This window comes from Erpetoichthys calabaricus, chromosome 6 (genome assembly GCF_900747795.2).
Source record: "Erpetoichthys calabaricus chromosome 6, fErpCal1.3, whole genome shotgun sequence".
In the NCBI taxonomy this organism is placed as follows: Eukaryota; Metazoa; Chordata; class Cladistia; order Polypteriformes; family Polypteridae; genus Erpetoichthys; species Erpetoichthys calabaricus.
Window position 1 is genome coordinate 105,016,577 of NC_041399.2, and position 16,209 is coordinate 105,032,785.

The 16,209-nt window shown below is 38.5% G+C and overlaps 1 protein-coding gene across 2 annotated transcripts in view; it reads left to right on the forward strand.

Annotated features, from left to right (window-relative positions):
* The window catches only part of LOC114653479 (cadherin-20-like), a 134,540-nt gene that overhangs the window by 80,466 nt on the left and 37,865 nt on the right, over positions 1–16,209 (forward strand). For both annotated transcript variants that reach the window (XM_028803828.2, XM_051929363.1), the window contains exon 2: positions 15,455–15,839. In XM_028803828.2, coding sequence (XP_028659661.2) covers positions 15,606–15,839 — 234 coding nt within the window. In that variant the 5' untranslated portion in view covers positions 15,455–15,605. The remainder of the gene's footprint in view (positions 1–15,454; positions 15,840–16,209) is intronic.

The following is a 16,209-nucleotide window of genomic DNA, read 5'->3' on the forward strand; positions in this document are numbered from 1 at the left end:
TAGTGCAGAAATGACAAAGATGGTAAATTTTACTGTTTCTTGTTTATACACAATCTGCACTTTCAGATTATTTTCCCCTTGTTTTTCTTTTAATAATTGAATAGTATCCATGGTGGGCTGCCTGACTTTTACAGGGTGTTGCAGACCACCAATCAGTTTCAGTTGAGAGGACCCTTCATAGATTCCGGAAAGGATGAAAAGTGCCATTAGTAACTAGCGACTGGGAAACATCTGCGGCCAGGGTGAGAGCACAAACTGTTATCCTAGGCAACGGGGCGAGAAGCGTGAAGAGGGCAAACAAAGAGTTGGATGTGAAAAGACTTCATTTTGTGCTCCCAAGGTCAAAGATATGAACTGCTTCCATGGTGGCAATATTCTTAACCATGGGAAATTGATTGCAGTGAACAAATTAGGCATGACAGGATTTTAATGTTTTTAAAGGAGTATGTTTCTAAAGCTGCAGTGCTCCAATAGCTTTTTTTCATTCTAGGACAGTTTCCTTTTTTAGCGTGTCACCTTCAGCGACACAACAGAAATCAACACCTTAAATAATAGAGGATTACATTATTGTTTTAAAAATAGCAACTGAGTGCATTTGACAGTTTGTGTGTGCTGTACATGCTGTGTACATATAATTCTACAGCAGTCCATTTTTTTCACTAAAATGTGTAAATTAGACTTTTAAATTTGCATATTAATTCTTACTGGATACATATATTCTATATGATGCTCAAGAACTTTGCACCTTTATCCATCAGATGATGATATCCTTCTTTTTGACTTCATAACTGCCTTAGTCACTTTGCCATTTGAAACCTCAGCAAATTAAGCAGTCTATGTCACTACATCTTCTGCATAATTATGTCAGAACAACTTTCTGTATCTTAAAACTCACTGAGATCTCCTATTCAAGGCATTTTGGGCAAAATAATGAGCAACTGGGCTGACCAGAATTTCTAAGCATAAAAAGATGTTAATTGTTTAATTAATTTAACGACCACACTTGGGAAATTTATACATTTTTGTTTCCTTATTTTACTCAGTTTTTCTTTTATTTTGTCATTTATTTGTATCTGTATTTGTATCAAAAAACTATGTATATTAATGGAATTCTACAATTTTCAACATGCACATATTATCTCATGAACAATTATTGACGTTTATGCTGTAAGACATTGAAGCTCTGGAGTATTGAATCAGCACATTTGTTATATAGCACTTATCAAAGGATTAAAGCTTTTGAAAGTTCATGTGCTTTATCTTGCACAGCAAGTCATTTTTATAAGAAGGAAAAATCTTTTTGCCTTGTTCTAAATAGTCAAATAGTCAATTTTTGTTGTCTATGCAACTGTCAAGCACATATAACACATAATAAATGGACTCACGTAAAAAGATAACTCAGATTAACACTGAAATATAATTTATCAGCCATTAGACATACAAATCAGTTCAATTTTTAAGCAAGATAATGTCAGTTAGTATCCAACGCGATATATCCTAACACAGGGTCATGGGGGTCTGCTGGAGCCAATCCCAGTCAACACAGGAGCAAATCCCCAGGCAGGACAAAAGCCCACATGCATGGGACAATTGAGGATCGCCAATTTTTGGACTGTGGGAGGAAACCCACGCAGACATGGGGAGAACATGCAAACTCCACACAGGGAGGACCCGGGAAGCAAACCCGGGTCTCCTTACTCTGAGGCAGCAGCGCTACCACTGCACCACCGTGCTGCCCTGCAAGATAATGTTAAAAAATTAAATGTAGCCTAAACAGGTGACATATGTTGTGACTCTTCCTTAAATTACATTCTTAATCAACATGCAAAAAATGAAAAAGAAAATTACTAACCAGAAGCATCATGAAATTGGTAGCAACAACCAAGTCAATATAATTTTTATTCAAAGAAGTTCCATCATCATGTTTATTATTCTACCCATAGACAGATTCATCCACTTTTCCCAGTTTCTTTATTTCCATGGTGGTTTGCTTGATGTCAGAACCTGTTTCTGATAGCATTAGGTATTATTATGCTCCATTGATCACTTGGTTTAATTTCATCTGACCTGCCTTCACATTCTTTTCTCAGTGGAGTTTCTCCTATTTCAAATGTCTTCAACTCATTTCTCTTTCAGTCTACAATATTCTACAGTAGGGATCACAATGCTCTGTCATTGCTTAGTTGGAATGGTCTACTGTATGTGTGTCACATATCATCACCCCTTGTTATTCACCATACACATAGCTAAATTAGATGCATCCTTCTCCTCCTGACACCTGAAAACCATCTGTCATATCTACAGTATATTCAGCAGAAATATAAGAATTCCCCTATCCTCACCTTCAACTAAGCAGAAATCATGTCAAACACCAGCAAAAAGAATACACGATCTGGTTAATGACTGTAGAAATACATGAATGAAATTCGTACTGTTATTTTTCCAAAAGCTTCACGTGTGATTGATTTGCACGTGTACATTTCTTGATGAACAGTTGTGTCCAATGGCACATTAAAATGAGCTGTTGTTTTAATGTTAACCTGATCAACCTACCTAGTTTATTTTTTTGTGTATACTTATTTTATGCCCAGTTTCACTTAAAGTCTACTGAATGCGATTTAAATAAAAATGTTTGCAAAATGGATGGATTGATGGATTAAATACTGTAAATATCTATCCATCAAAACCCTCTGTTTTAATTGTAAGGTTTCAAGTAGAATTCTCATTAGAATTGACTGCATACTACTAATCATCCCTTTTTGGGATGCTAATTCCTTGCAAGGTACACTCACGCTCTCTCAAAACAAGCCAATCTACAGCTATCAATTATATTTTTGAATGTGGACACTATAGACCCCATATGCGGACAAGCTGTAATCAGGTTGACAATTGAATGCAGGTTTTTAGAGATGTAAAACAGCAGTATCGATATATTCATCCATCTGAGCCCATTTATTCCATTGGCAGGGTGCTGACAGCCATAGGCAGTCCCAGTAAAGGGATGCCAATCAATCAAAGGATTTGAATACAGTAAGAAAGACTGATATATGTTAACATGAATCTTACTTGAAGGAAATGGGAGTATCCAAAAAAAACTCAAACATGGGGAGAATATGCAAACTACACAAAAATTGGGATTTTGGAGTAAAAAGTAAACACTACACCTCCATTATCCTCTTAAAAGTAATAAATAATGTAAGCAAAAAAGGTTAATAACATCAATAATAAAAGTTAAAGCTTACAAGAATATCTTGTTTACAAACATGGCCAGATCTACTATGCAACTAATGAAACTTAAGCTTCAGGGCCTCTATTCCTAGAGGTGCTCCAGAAGCAACTTTAATCCACATTGCTTAAACATTTTTGGGTGTCTACTGTATGAGAAGGATTTTTAAAACCCCTACATAGGGAGGATGACTTGTCCTTGAACAGCACCACAACAGCATAGGTGTGACTCCTGTCCCAGTCATTATTTGTGTGAACTTTACACATTATAGCCCAGAGCATGTATGAGTGCAATAGTGTCATATCTGTAGGGTGGCCACCATAAAAGTTCAAGCTTCAGTGCCCCAAAAACATATGTCCGCTACTGTTTACAAATAGGCAGTCTTGGAAAATAGACAGAGAAATCAGGATATACGCAGGCCTATCCTTTATTCTAGTCAAACAACACCTCAGCTATTTCTAGTATATTTTTCACATATCTACAATTAAGTTCCTGTATTTCATTACTTCAAAGCTTTTCATGTTGAGATGTTGTTGGGAAAGGTCAAGACAATTGAAAGTACTCACTGAATTTCAACTAATACATGCTCAAGGAAAAATATAATTAGCATTGTTCCAGCATCTTGAGGGAGCTGAAGTGTAAAAGAGTTCAGTAAATATGAGCGCTTGTTTTGTATTATTGTTTGTTTTTCTGTATATCTCATTCCCCACACTGTTTCATCTATCATTGTTAATTGTTTCTCAAGACATTCTATTGTATTTTTTTAAAAGATGCAAGATCCAAGGTCAGCTAGGGTCTGGAAATGATACTTTATTTCTCAGTTAGAAATCAGGAATTGTATGCGGATGCATTGGCCTTGAACATTTGCTTTGAAGGTGCTGTATACTCTCATAATACACTTTTGATGCCTAGTGTGAAATCGCCTTTAACAACTCACTTTGGTACAACTAACACACCATTCACACTGGATCAAAGCATTGAAAATAATAATCAGAATGATTTCACAGCCACATACAAAGGACTGAAGAAAAGCAGACCAAAGGCGAATTTTAAATTCAGACCATAGTTTAAAGTGAAACAAGGGATAGCATAAGGTGATTACAAAAAGTTACCAAGGGTGGTCCGTCTTGTTAAATATCTTTAATGCAATTCTGAGAAACACAATCTGCAAAGTTGTATGCACCATTATTGGATCCAACATTGTATTTGTTGATTACGCATTAGGGACTTTTCCCTTTTAAAAAGCTCCAACATAGCAGTGATTGACTTCTTTAAAAAAGATGTTCAGGGATTTTTTTTTGGTGAAAGGTAATTAGGCAGCATGTCACCTCACTGCAGAAGTTAAAATGGATGAGTGCAAGCCGTGACCTTAAGTAAACCCTATGGCTAATCGCACTTCATTATAACAAAGGCCCTCTTGAATGCTGAGAAAAGGCTGCTAATGGAGCATCAGCATTCCTCTGGCCAGTAGTGCTATTTAGACACTGAAAAAGGGGATGGCAAGATGGACTCCCTAGGGAATCATGAAATAATAGAATCAAGGCACATCAGCTCCTGTTTAAACAATGATTAACTGGTTATTTAAATTCTAATTTGGAGTGCAATATGTTGTTTGTTGAGTATGTACTGAGAAATAGCAATTAAATGCTTTATTTTCTTTTTGTCTGCCACCTTTATAATTATATATTGTCTTAAAAAAATTACATTGGAAGCAGTATTTTAACTAAATACATCTTCAGGAAAAGCAGAGGCAGATGGCTGTCCAAACAAGCTGTCCATGTCTCATAGCTCCTTGCTGGAAGAAATTGAAAAAAGGATATGCAAAATGTGTGTGTAAATGTGTTCATTTACTTTGTTCTGCAACCTTTTTGTCCAGAGTAGTTGATCCAACACATGTTTATGGGCATTTAAAATGAAAGGGGCACTTAAAAGAGGATTAGATGTGACACTGATCGTGGCCTGTACCTTTTAACAGCATATCCATTGCTTGTATGAAAAGATATTTAAAAAAAAACTTTAGCTACCCCTACGCTTCCCACAGAAACCAGTGGAATGTGTGGCCACCAGAGGATGCTCCAGCCACCCAAATCCCGAGATAGACAGACGTGGACACAAGTCTTGCCACGCAACACAGCTTTATTACTGTGGGGAGAAGCTTTTGTCTTGTTCCCCACTGCATCACAGGTTCCAAGCACCAAACACAAGGCAATACAGTCCTTCTTTCTTCCTTCCTTTCTCTTCCTCGTTCCGCCTCCACTCCTCCTCTGGCAAGCTTTGTCCCTCTTCCTCCTGACTCTGGCTCTCTGAGTGAAGTGAGGTGGCTCCCTTTATGCTGCACCTGGAAGCATTTCAGGTGGCTCTTCAGCATTATCTGGAAGTACTCCAAGTTGTGGTGGAAACCCATAGTAGAACTCTGCAGCTCTCCCTGGTGGCCCCCATGGAGCCCAACAGGGTTTCAGTGAACTCCAACTCCCAGCTTGCCTTGCAAGAATCTGTGGAGCCACAGAAACCCAGGGGCACTGCCCTCTAGTGCTCAGGAGGAGACAGCATCCTGTGCACATTTGCTCCCTCAGTCCTTCTCATATATTGGCCTCCCGGCTGGGAAAGGACTATAGCCATCCGTCACAAATGTTAAAAGCCTACCAGATCATTTAATTCTGAGCCCTCGTACACCAAGTGTCTTCTAAAATTTTCTACAGAAATTATTTCAGATATTCAAAAAATTCTGTCATGTTTTGCTGTTGTCCATGTTATGAAATATAGGAAGTAATAATATATGAAGGGGTGACATGCTTTGTGGGTGTGTTATCTGCAATCTAATATATAAAGCTAAATATGTCTTTGTTTGTCTAGTATGCCAATCCTCACCTTGAATCTGTAAACCCCAAATTTTTGCATTGAAATCCCAGGAGAAGACCATAGGCCTAGGGAATCCATTCCCGGGCTGATTCCCGGACATTTTTCATTCCCGCATTCCCGAGAATGAAACTGCTGTAATTCCCGGGAAAATGGGAACGGCCAAGCTCGCATATATAAATGTGTAAAAATCAATGAAGAAATAACAGAGTTATAGTTGAAAATAATTAAGGTGGTGCCATTGCTGCAGGTTGCACTTCATCAGACAACAGCTTTGAACAGCAACTTGAAATTGCAATGCGTCAGTCTGTTGCATCCACATTATCTGTGCCAAGAAACTTGCCATCACAGAATGATGACAAGAAACTGGATGCAGTAAAAGCTGAAATGGCGGTGTTTCAGAGCAATGGCAAGCGCGGGCATTGTTTAGAACAAGTGTATCAGTATCTAATGATTGTGTCACCTACTTCAGTGGAGGCACAGCGTGCTTTCTCAGTGGCTGGCGTACTTCTGCACGAAGGTGCGCTCTCGCATGGACGACCACACGCTGGACACATTAATAATAATTCATTACATTTATATAACACTTTTCTCAGTACTCAAAGCGCTATCCACACAGGGAGAAACCAGGAAGCGAACCCACAATCTTCCACAGACTCCTTACTGCAAAGCAGCACCACTACCACTGAGGGCATTGTGCTTTCTACACTCTTATTACCACAACTAAAGATACATGTACTTATATAACAGCTTGTAGATAAAGTTAGTCTATTTGTGTCAACATATTGCAGTAGTTTTAATAAAAATAAGTCTCGGTCGTTCTAAAACCGTTCACATGTGAGATGCCTGTGCACTGTGTCATCCGCGGGAGCCCGGGATTCCCGGGAATGAAATGCGGGATTCCCGAATTCCCGGGAATGGATTCCCTACATAGGCCATGCCTCATTCCGAAATTTAACTGCAGCGGCGCTTTATTAGGGACATGCCAATAGAGGCATTTTTGGGACGTGGCATGAGTGTGAAAAGTTGCTTACCATAATGGTTTAGTTAGTGAAATTTTAGTTTGAGGCCAAAACGTTTTCACCCTGTGCAACAGAGTTAGTGACTACACCTGTACCTGCACTTTACTCCACCTTAGGCAGTGTGGGCTGCCTTGCTAGTTAATGATATTTACAATATGTTGTTTAATCCTCAAAGTTCAAAAGAAGATATGGTAGACCTTTATTGGGCTTATCTTATACATATAATCTACACAACTAATATATTTTAATAGAACAATGAATCAATTACACTTTGAGCCTTTTATTACATTTCAAAAAGTAGCATGGTGGAATAAAAATATACATAACTAAAAATCCAATCAACACAAAGAGAAAGAGATCCTGTGTAAGTGTTGTGATGAGCCAGTATGTTAAAATGATGACTATCCACTTTATTAAATACAGTTAATTAAATACATGATTGTATTTGTTTTAAAATGCTACATGTATACACTATTTAATACTTTTTTTAAATCAAATTTAGGCTTGGATTATAACCTGACAGAGTCAAGTGTCAAGGTGTGCCAGAGCATCACAAGAATGCAATCACACACATACTGACATCAAACTAATTTAAAGATGACAATCATTCTAAAGCAAATAGTTAGGAGGTGGGAAAAAATTGGGCTACCTGATAAACTGACATTGACAAAACGAGAACAATGACTAAATCAGAATATGAATCCAGGACTTTGGGTCTGTGAGGCAGCTTTACTAACCACTGCATCACTTTATTCTGTCTGCAATATCTGTTTGTCCATTTTCAAGCCATACTTTATTGTATTAAGGGTTGCAATACAATATTTAAATTACACAGAATTCAAATTTCTAAACCCAGTTAATCCATCTTAGGGTTGCAAGACACAAAGCAAGAAACAGCATGGGACAAGGCACCAGTTCATCTTAGGGTCTACTTATTTACCCACATTTAGCCAATTTGTAATCACTACTTAACCTGACCTGTATATCTATAAGAATGTTGAGGGAAAACCGAAGGGCACAGAGAAAAAGCAAAACACTTGGACATTTTGAGCAAATGTCACACAGAAAACACGTGGGCACAAGATTTAATCCCAGAATCAACTGCCCCACTTAGTGCAACCACCCAGTGGAGCCCTTAGCTTGTTAAAAATTCAGATTGTTTCTTCATCAAGTCACACTAAATCACTAGACTATAGACTATTTATGTACCTGCAACAGTTGCCTTCCAGTGAATTTACCCCAAAAAACCTCAACAACAATGTACACTAGGTTAAATTCACAAGCAGGTATGTATTACATAATAAAGTTTAGAGTAGAGCTGTGTCAGCGGGCAACTGCAAAGTTAAAAAGTTAAAACGTTAAAGAAAAGAAGGTAAAAGACAATGTTTCTGATGTACTGCATACCCTTCATCAGGGGCTGCACACCTCTTGAAGGATATACATCCAAAACATTGTGTCTTTTAGCTTCTTTCCTTAACTGCATGTATATTACATAATAGGTACAGTAAACTTCACTAAAATGTGCAGTAGATGTCAGAAGCAGTTTTTCTATTAATTAAAATCATTCAGTTTTAGAAATGTTGTTCAAAACTGAAATTATTTGTAGAATTTTCCTACTGATACCTTAGAACACCTGTGACATTTTAGTTATGCAAATTCTGGCAAAGCATACCAGAGCTTTTCTTTATGTGTGCAGATTTCTCTAACATTAACATGAACTTGCCTCACTAAAATATCTGTCCTTCTTTTGCTAATGACTAGTAGTGTTGATTGGCAAAATTCACCAAAGCGTTTTTTCACAGCAAATATGTGGTGTTCACAGGAGACCTTGTTTGCCAAATATTTTCCTGGAAAATCACCATTCAGCTTACAAGAACATTTTTTTCCAAGCGTCCCATGATGATTTAAGATCATTGTCAATGTGGCTGTCGCTGGGTGACAAGAACACAATAAAATAAATCAATGAAATAAACCCATGTGACAGTGATGCGTGATACTTAGCTGCCTTTAACCTCACTTATTTTACCAAGGGTAAATCTTGTTCTTCCACTCACAGTTGTTTCTAGCTCCCCCTCTCACTAAATTAAAAACACAAATAAAAAAAATTGCAGCATTTTCATTTGAAGGGTACATTAGCTAACCATAATGACAATATTACAAATACTGTCACTGGATATATAAAATTATTCCCGTCAGCACTGCATGGCTCATTTTGCATGAAAATTAGCCATGTGCCCAGCTACGATCCCAAAACAAGCCTTAAAGGAGCCCATCCACTCCCCTCATCAGAAAACACAGGACACACTATGTAATAATCAAAACAAAAGATTTATTACTGTTTACAATGTGTTTCTTTGCTTTTGATGAAAGTATTTGCACAGATAAATTGGAAACAAAACAAGACATTCTAGCCTGGCGCAATATCAAACAACGGAACAAGCCAGTCCCATGCTTCCACTTTATGGCATGATTAATGTGTGCCCCAAGAGTGCAACTATGTGAGTGCCATGATCTATATTATTATTTACTTATTGCTAGTTTGTTACATTTTGTTTATGACATTCATTCCATCTGCATCTTTTGTTGTTTGAGATACAGTGGTTATCACTGCTGCCTCACAGCTCATATTTATATATATTCATATTTAGCCACTATAATCGGTCCAGCATAGTTGGCATATTTTCCCCTAGCCCTCAGGTATACTTAAAAGACCATTGCACCATTACAATCCACTCAAAACTATTTCAGTTCCTCCTTCCCCGCTGATTTAAACAGACTCATTTCTGGGGTTCAGTGAAGTTCGTAAACATTTTTGTGATTTTTGCAAAACTCATGGCAAAATGAACTCTTCATGGTTTGCTCATCAAGGATGACTAGCAAGATGTGCAACTTTGTTTTTACAAAAATTAATCAGATGATGGGATGCTGGTGTCTGGTCTGTTTTGATTGGCTTCAAATCCTTATGATACCCTATGACATCTTTATTATCTGACAAAATAAGGCCATATAGATTTAATAGTAAAATAAACGGAAAGCCTTGCAACTGTTTGCTGCCCAGGGAAATGAATTGGCTATGAAATGCCTAAATTCAAACAGCAAGACTTCAAGATTTGAATCAAATAGTTTTGAGGTGAAAAAGGAGATACTAAAGTAATGCAGGAAAAACATGTAGACTACATACACTGCACAACTTGAACGCAGGACTCTGAGGCTGTCCAGGAGCAGACCGCTAACCACTGTGTGGTCCAGTGTTTTCTGGACTGCACAACTTATCTGCTCTTTCTGCACTATGACTCTGCACTTCTTTCAAACAAGAGTACCAGAGTCCTGGTTTATTTTACACAAAGTGGATGGACCTCCTAAGTGGTGGGTGAAGATCAGAGTGGCACTCAGTTCCATTCACATCAACCTAATGACTTGTGCTTGATGCATTTCTGATATTGATCTACAGTAATGCAGTGAAATCAACAGGTTTAGAGGCGTAGGGCCCCCATAAATGCGAAAATCCATGAATACATTTTCAGCCCATGATTACTGTATATTGTAAATTGATTGCACTAATTTAGATGCAAAAAGTTGCAAGAAACATGAGATAGAATGAATGCTGCGCAATCACATCACATGTGTAACACTAGCTATTGAGACCAAGATATGTGGCATCCCCCAGACAAAGTGTGTGGTTCAGCAGTTCCCTTACTTATGTGGACCCTAAGATGAACTTGTGGGTTTATTTATGACAAACATAATTAATATTATGGATATAAAAGAAATCCAACAAAACACTAAGTACAAAACAATAAACAGACAAAGCACAGTCTAGTTTCAAAAGGACAACAGCAATTGTGATCCTGCTGGTTTGTTATTGCTGACTTTTATATCTAGTGGCCTCATCTTTCACCCAGCAATCTTTGTGTCAACCACTGAAGCTGCTCAATGACACAGTGCTCCCAAGGTTACTGGGATTTTCAGGTCATTTAAGCAGCTGAGTTTTTCTGCAATAGGTCCCAAAACTTGCAAAATAATTTCCAATTAATTATTGACAGCAAATCCATGAATAGCATGCAAACCTGCAAATTACAAGGGCTGACCTGTACTTTATTTTGTTTCATATTACTGTGGATACCTTTAAGTGGGCAAATAATACTGAACATTTTGTACTTTTTTGCTGGCTTGCGCTACACAGACTTGATTGGTAAAAACTAGAGGTGGAAGTGCAAAAAAATCCATCCATCCATTTTCCAACCCGCAGAATCCGAATACAGGGTCCCGGGGGTCTGCTGGAGCCAATCCCAGCCAACACAGGGCAGGGTGTCAACCCACCACAGGACACACACAAACTAGGGCCAATTTAGAATCGCCAATCCACCTAACCTGCATGTCTTTGGACTGTGGGAAGAAACCCACGCAGACACGGGGAGAACATGCAAACTCCACGCAGGGAGGACCCGGGAAGCGAACGCAGGTCCCCCAACTGCGAGGCAGCAGCGCTACTCATTGCACCACCGTGCTGCCCAAGTGCAAACATGCAATTAATAAAAAAACATAGTCCTCATTTTAATTCTGAGAATAATAGGCTCCAAACTTCAAACTCCATTGCTACATTGGAAAGTTCAGTTTACATATGTGCATGCAAAACCAAGGGCAGAACAAGAATACTGCAGGGCCAACAGAAATACTGCTATGAGCTGGAAACACATCTGTGGCACCCTGTATGAAGAGAATCCATATTACTAAACGAGAATGGTAAACCGGATATGGACGCAGGGACCTGCCCGTGGACGCAAAAGACATAGTGCGTAAGTGCCACACAAAGCCCCCCCCCCCCCCCAGAGTGAAACGGGAGAGACTACGCACGTGCGCAGGCGTCACACAAAGCCCCCCCCCCGCACCAGAGCAAAACAGGAGAGACTATGAACCGTCAGAGTAGGAAACAAAGTAAAACGTCATAAAGAGGTTAAAGAACAGGGACAAACACATGGAGAGCAGGTTACAGAACAAAGCCCCCCTCCCCAGAGTAAAACGAGAGAGACTACGAACCGCCTGACATGCCGCAAGCAGGATAAAGCGAGGTCAGAAATAAAACACAGAGTAGGAAACAAAGTAAAACTTTATAAAGGGATTAAAGAACGGGGACGAACACATGGAGCGCGGGTTACAGATGATGAAAACTGGAATGCAACAGCTTCAAAAAAACCTAGGCACGAAACACATGCACACCGAGATACAGAATATAAAGGAAGAAACAACGACAGTTAAACGTCCACACCACACATCCTACGACGCGCGTCTCAAACTGCGTAGGCAAAGCAGGCACGGATTCAACACGACACAGCTCGAGTGACCGAGATACAAACACGCGCCTGCCTGGATATAATTAATGAACGCAGGCGCCTACAACGTGCGTCTGAAATGCCGCAGACCAGGCAGGCACTGCTCCAAAAAGAAAGAGCTCGACTAAACGAGATACGAAGTGAAACGGGAAACACTACAGAGTCCGCAGTGCTCCACAATGCACCGTATAATAGTTTGGAAACAGCTTCGTAGTAACAGTGCGGAGACCCAGAGTGAAAACATACGTCATCCTCACACGTCCAAACTATACAGCATAGGTGAATCACATTACATTGATACATTATTAACAGTACAATAAACATCACAATATCGCAAACAAATGAAAATTATTACTCGAAAAAGGGAAAATATATTCACCACGGACCAGGTGTCATTAAAACAAAAGCAGAATACAGCGAGATCAGAAATGAAAGACAGAGTAGAAAGCAAAGTAAAACGTCATAAACAGGTTAAACGAGGGAGCCAAACACATGGACTAAAGGTTACAGATAATGAAGACTGGAATTCAAAAGCTTCAAAAACAAAAGCCCGACTGACCGAGATGCAAACTGAAACAGGAAACACTACGGGGTCCGCAGTAGTCCACAATGCACCACATAATAGTGCGGACGGAGCTCCGTATGACACGGGCGAACGCTCCGTATTAAACGTGTGTCATCCTCACACGTGGCTGCCCGGCGGGCACGGGTTCAAAACGCCTGGGGTAGGCGAGCGAAGCGAGCAGGGGACGGAGCCCCCTTGTTTCACATACTAGAAAAAGCAATAAAAAATGATGGAAAATTGAAAAAAAAAATTCTTAATACAACAAAGTTTAGTGTTATTATAAACATTTTAATAGTAAGTTAAATTATAGAGGAAAGCTTTTTTCCTATTTTGCACATCTGGTAGGTTTGTGCCCCAGTGGCCCTTAATAAAGAAACTGCCACAGCTAAGAGTGACAAATGCCAAGTGAAAAAGGTAATGATCAAAAGAACTAATCTCATGGTAAAATATTAGGTACAGTCTGCACTACTCAGTGTCTTCATAAATCACTCAATTGAATAAAAAAATTATAACATTCTCAAACTTAATTCATTTCAGTAATGTAGCCTATCCTAATAGCACAGGACACAAGGCAGACAGCAAGCCTAAACATGCCATCAGCCTATCACAGGGCCAACTTATACACACACATACACACACCCAATGCCTATTTACAATAGCCAATCAGACTATCATACGCATAACTGGACATGCACATTGAACCTAAGATGTTACATCAATATATTAATGACATACTAGTGCTAACCACTGTGCTAAACAAGAATATGGCATATGAATTCTTAAACCAAAGTAGATTGTATACCATGTTAACTTCTTGCATTCTTTTATAGCCAAAATCAGAAAATCAAATGAAGAAAGAAAACGAATAAGCGTTGAATGGCCACAATCTTTTATTTTGTTTAATTGTTTCATAGCATTCAAGGCTTTTGTTCTACGGTTCCTAATGTCATGTTCAGGCATCACAGTCTGTTTTACTTTCATTGCTTTTATTTTCTTTTGGAGGCCTGTGGTCTATTACAAGTTTCTCTATAATCTTCTAGGGTTACTCCATTCTGTCTGAAGTAAGGGAGATCCTTGGCCACATTTCCCATTAATGACGCCTCCTACTTGCTGTCTCTTTACTCCTATCTCACTTTTCAAATTTTAACATCTGATGATCTACAGTTGTGGCCAAAAGTTTTGACAATGACTCAAGTATTGGTTTTCACAAACTTTGCTGCTTCAGTGTTTTTAGATCTTTTTGTTAGCTGTTTCTATGGTATACTGAAGTATAATTACAAACATTGCATAAGTTTCAAAGGCTTTTATTGACAATTACATTAAGTTTATGCAAAGAGTCAATGTTTGCAGTGTTGGCCCTATGCAATTCTCCTGGCATGCTGTCAATCAACTACTGGTCCAAATCCTTACTGATGTCAGCCCATTCAATGCTTGGAGGTACCTAAACATCCCCCGAGAGCAACTTCTCCCAACCATCCAAGAACAGTTTGGTGATGAACAATGCCTTTTCCAGCATGATGGAGCACTGTATCATAAGGCAAAAGTGGTAACTAAGTGGCTTGGGGAACAAAACATCAAAATTTTGGGTCCATGGCCAAGAAACTGCCCAGACCTTAATCCCATTGAGAACTTGTGGTCAATCCTCAAGAGGTGGATGGACAAACAAAAACCCACAAACTCTGACAAACTCCAAGCATTGATTATGCAAGAGTGGGCTGCCATCAGTCAGGATTTGGCCCAGAAGTTGATGGACAGCATGCTAGGGAGAATTGTAGAGGTCTTGAAAAAGAAGGGCCAACACTGCAAATATTGACTCTTTGCATAAACATAATGTAATTGTCAATAAAAGCCTTTGAAACTTATGAAATGCTTGTAATTATACCTCAGCATACCATAGAAACATCTGACAAAAGATCTAACAACACTGAAGCAGCAATCTTTGTGAAAACCAATGCTTGTGTCATTCTCAAAACTTTTGGCCATGACTGCATTATTTTGTTTTCACCAATGATTGAAAAATGATTTTAATTGTGTCATAATAATGTGCATCTTGTGAGATAGAATATTTTTGCTTGTACAAGAAGAATATTCAAATGTGCAATGACTCACATTATACTGGAAAGTTAAGGAGTTTCTCATACCATAATGTTTATCTATGTAGGGCATGTGAAATTTGCAAATTGAGGGCAGATATTTTCATATTTTGTCACTTTAATAACCTGGTACTTGTGATGTGCCAGACTAGTAAACATGTAATTTAAAGTATGCCTTGCTTAAAGAACTGATGAGCACAGAAATAGTATTAGAGAAGAGCATATCTAGTAAATCAATAACAATGATGTATATTCAGGTATAAGACAGATGAATGAAATAAGTTTTTTTTTTATATTTATTTAACTTATTGTTTCCTATTTGGTAACTAGAAGCTGATATTAAATACTGTCTTCTCTCCTAGGAGTGCAAAGAATACTGTATTCAAAGAAGACATCTTCCAAAAAACCCATCCACTAAACTACTAAGTATTTTGCTTTAATTACAACTTTTTCCTCTTTCAAAAAGGAGCATTCTTCTGAACATTCACTGCACTTTGACATTTTCTTTCTAAAATGACCAACAATCAATATTTGAAAGCCACGTTTCTCATGTGTACTGCAATTCTAGCAAGTGTACTGCACACTACTAGTAAGGCCCTCACGTTGCAACCGAATGGAGAGCAAAAAGGTCAAGTGGAAAATGTTGACAGGGCAATGCATCACTTAAGGGTGAAAAGAGGCTGGGTCTGGAATCAGTTCTTTGTTCTGGAAGAGTATACCGGCTTGGAGCCTTTGTATGTTGGCAAGGTGAGTCTGTCATTTTTGATTGAGACTGTGTTTGCTGTGTAATGCTAGAAGTGTCAGGCAGACAAGTATAGACTGGTGTCGCTATAAAGTGTAAACTTGCAAGTTAAGTATATGAAAGCTTAAGTCCTGATATATATTATTTTAACCCCACTTTACACGTTCTTTGGTTTCCTTTAAAGGATTTAAATAATCTTTAGACGTAAGGAGTACTGTAACAGACTTTCAGAATATTCTGTACTGTTATTTAAACCTACACTCTCACATGCTGAAAATGCAATCCAGGTGATACAAATATCAATGAGAAGTGCAAGTAAATTAAAAGCATGACTTTAAAAGAACTTCACAGGTATCTTTCTAATCTAATCTAATG